Here is a 3,453-nt window from a genome sequence, read left to right as displayed (position 1 = left end):
TTTGTAAGCGGAAGGTTGCGAGTTCGATACCCGCTTAAGGCAAGCTACTCTACCCCGCCGTTCGTTACATTGGTGTCAGAAGTGGGATGGCGCCCGTGAGGCCATCGGAGAGGCGTGTCCACGTGAGAGAGTTGTATAGTGAAGCGTGAGGGCACGCTCTCCCGAACGGAGGGGATGGTGTAACGACCCTGTGTAAGGCCCGTTAGCAGCTCCGCCAAGGGAGTTAACTCTCTTGGTGTTGTGGCTAGCGCGGCCGGTTTGTAAGCGGAAGGTTGCGAGTTCGATACCCGCTTAAGGCAAGCTACTCTACCCCGCCGTTCGTTACAATATGTTACAACCATTTAATTCGGAATAGTTTTAAAAAGCCATGTCAACACAGTGTACAGTTGACTAACTTTCTCCAATTTCTTTTAGAAGCAATAGAAAATCATACAGAGGTTGGTAAGAAGATAGACTATTTCTCACATGATGCACTTTGTTTGATACTGTTATTTAAACGCGTTCTCTCATCACCATGACAGCCCTGACAATCATATGTATAATATTTGGCTGCTAAATGTACTCCTACAGTAATATATTTGAATATGTCCTAATTATCCCAGACATTGAGACAGTGTGTAAAACTGCACAAGTTAGAAGATATATTTTTTAAAATCGGTGTTCAGCCACATGACCACTTGTATGTCTTGAATATCAAATAAAATATTTTCACGCACAACAATGTTGCTTAAATAGCTTTATTTTCATTCTCCTTTTGAGATTTCTATACAGGTTTAGCACGTTTGTCTTCAGATATTGTGATGGTATTCTTTGATGTGATGCAATCACTTTACAGTTGAGAAAATGGCTTTTGCCGTGCACTGCGCAACAATGTGCGCGTCACAGTGCTCAAGATGACATGCATTCAAGCATCTAGATAGAAACGTTCTGCATCAATCTCAATTTATTTGACACCAATCTATACTCCGCCGTAACCTCTTTTAATAGCACTTTCTGTTTTTAAGTAGCATTCATTGTTCTTTGTCAGGTACGTATCTCTCACATTACTAAAGCGGACTTTTTTTTTTTTTTTTTACTCCTGTGTAAAATTATGTTCGAGCTAAATCACTTATTTCTTATTCTGTAGGATTGCAATGGATGGCGACCTGCCCAATAAAGCCTTATACTCAGTGGGAAAGGCACAGTTTCTGGCCGAGGTAAGTTTGTTTTGTTGAATCATTCAATGAAACATATTTTTGCCAAAATCAACAATATTTACTGTTTTATTACTGTACTAATGGAGAACTCTATATTGCAGAAAAAGCTCATGAGACACTTCCTTCTCATGAAGGACCAGGACAAAGTCCCGTCCAACATCACCCTAAACGACATGAAGGACTGGCTGATGGCTGGAAGGGTCTTCCTGGAGGAGTAAGTTAAGCTTTGGTGCTCAGAAATAGATACTACTCAGGAATAGATACTTACCAGAAATAGTCAACTGCTTGCTACACTGTAACCTATTCTTCAATTATAGATAGTACAATTCACTCTAAAAGTTAGAAACTAGATGTCCAGTTAATAATATGATGTATATTGTGATTCATTGATAGATAGAGAGAGAGATCTTACATATACATTTTTTTATAGGTTTCCTGACTTCCCTTTGAAAGCTGAGTTAAGGGAGCTCTATATGGCTGAAGTGGTAAGGATGAAAGCATAGTAGGCCTACATACATATTCACAGAAAATCACTGAGATGAGTTTAATGTTGTAGAGTAAGCAGTAACATTTACAATAGTATGTCGGTCTATATTCAACTTAATTAAATGATGGACCAGTGTCACATTTCCCTTACTATTTAAATGTTGAAACTGACATAATGATGTTTTTCCAGGCCTGGAATGGACAGAGGCTCCTCTGTCTGGAGAAGATGGAGAAGGAGCTCTGCAGAGAGCAGCACCTCTCTAGGCAGTTCTACAGAATAGTATGTATCACCACATCCTGTTGTCTGCTCCTGGAACACCAGACAAACCTTGGTTGAGTTAACTCACTCTTTCTCTCTCTCTCTCTCTCTCTCTCTCTCTCTCCCATCTCTTTCTCTCTTATAAAGATAACCACAGAGGGGCTGCAGATGTTCTTAGAGAAGCTCCGCCCGGCAGCATAAATGGGTGCGAGTAAGATCCTCCTCTCTGTCTTCTCCGGGTTGCAAAACTCCATCGTGGCTGGGCCCAAGAGGGACAAGAGACACGGGAAGAGAGGCCAGGTTTTCACTCTGCAGGCCATCCTCAGGTCTACCAAAAAGGACCTCATCCCAGAGGTGGTGAGGTTATCATTAAAGCATCTCCTAGAGGACGGGCCAGTGGGGAACAGTTTTCAGCAGTCTGATAGGGCCATGATGAAGGCCAGAAAGGGTGCTGCCGTCCAGGAGATCTGTGGGCTGGTTGCCCGAGCCGCAACAAAGTACTTGCGGCAGTATGGCGACGACCCACCGCCTTAAGCAAGGACATGTCACAGGACATGGTGAGGGTGGTCTTCAGAAAATTCCCCTGGGCCCAGGGGGTGAACTCAACAGAAGTGAGTTGGACAAGATCCTCTGCTCTTTCCCCTGGATTGAGGCAGTAGAGGGGATTGGGCAAGGCCTTCTCCACCACTCCCAAGTCTCAGGTCTTGTCCAGAGCATTTTGTCTGAGCTGTACCGCATTACAGGCTCTGGTCACGGCCAAGTGTCTGGTGGTGCTTCAGCTCACACAAGCATGTGTGGGCTTTACCAGTAACCCTGGACCACGCCTGGCCACTGTGGTAAGAAATACGAGCCATCTGAAATGCTCTTTTTGATTTTGTTTAATGCTGGTCCATTATATTGTATCTGTGATATGTTATATTTAATCAATTGTAAATACAGGTACAATACAGGCACATGATAATCATAATTTATGTTGTATAGGTTTAGTGTGCTCTGAGATTGCTACGGGGTGTGTGCTTTTAATTATGCTTAGACCTAATCACTCTGTCTGTTTACAGTCCATAGAGGAGACCAGTGCCATTTCCACATCAGTGAATGCAGTTAGTGAAGCCTCCACCACCATCAGAGAGATTGAGGCAGAGATGGCGCCCATTATTGACCAGGCCTCAATAGACACCAAGATGGAGGACTCCACCACCATTAGAGAGATTGAGGCAGAGATGGCTAGTCTCAATGACAAGGCCTCTATGGACACCATGGTGGAGGGCTCCACCACCAAGATTTTCGAACAAGAGCTTCTGCTGACGGCTCGTTGGTCTAGGGCTATGATTCTCGCTTAGGGTGCGAGAGGTCCGGGGTTCAAATCCCGGACGAGCCCTCTGGTTCAGCCTTTCACCAGCTCGGACGACTCCATCAAAGTGTCTTGGGTCGCCGCTTCAGCAGATTGGTCACCTTGCCAACGTTGCGTATGCGAATGAAATAGTCCTTTTTTTGTGCAGACACTTCCCACAA

At 44.2% G+C, this 3,453-nt stretch overlaps 1 protein-coding gene across 1 annotated transcript; it reads left to right on the top strand.

The window, feature by feature from the left end:
- Positions 1 to 887: 887 nt before the first annotated feature.
- LOC310824171 (uncharacterized protein) lies at positions 888 to 2,142 on the top strand (the record flags this gene model as incomplete). The annotated part of the gene is made up of 6 exons (XM_083696983.1): positions 888 to 1,027; positions 1,127 to 1,196; positions 1,298 to 1,410; positions 1,627 to 1,681; positions 1,873 to 1,962; positions 2,089 to 2,142. Exons 2-6 carry the CDS (start codon positions 1,134 to 1,136, stop codon positions 2,140 to 2,142), a joined length of 375 nt encoding a protein of 124 aa, XP_083553109.1. The 5' UTR covers positions 888 to 1,027; positions 1,127 to 1,133.
- Between the last annotated feature and the right edge of the window lie 1,311 nt (positions 2,143 to 3,453).

The sequence above is a fragment of the Argentina silus genome, assembly GCF_951799395.1.
Source record: "Argentina silus genome assembly, chromosome: Y".
NCBI classification, from domain to species: Eukaryota; Metazoa; Chordata; class Actinopteri; order Argentiniformes; family Argentinidae; genus Argentina; species Argentina silus.
This window is presented reverse-complemented; position numbering and strand designations above follow the sequence as displayed.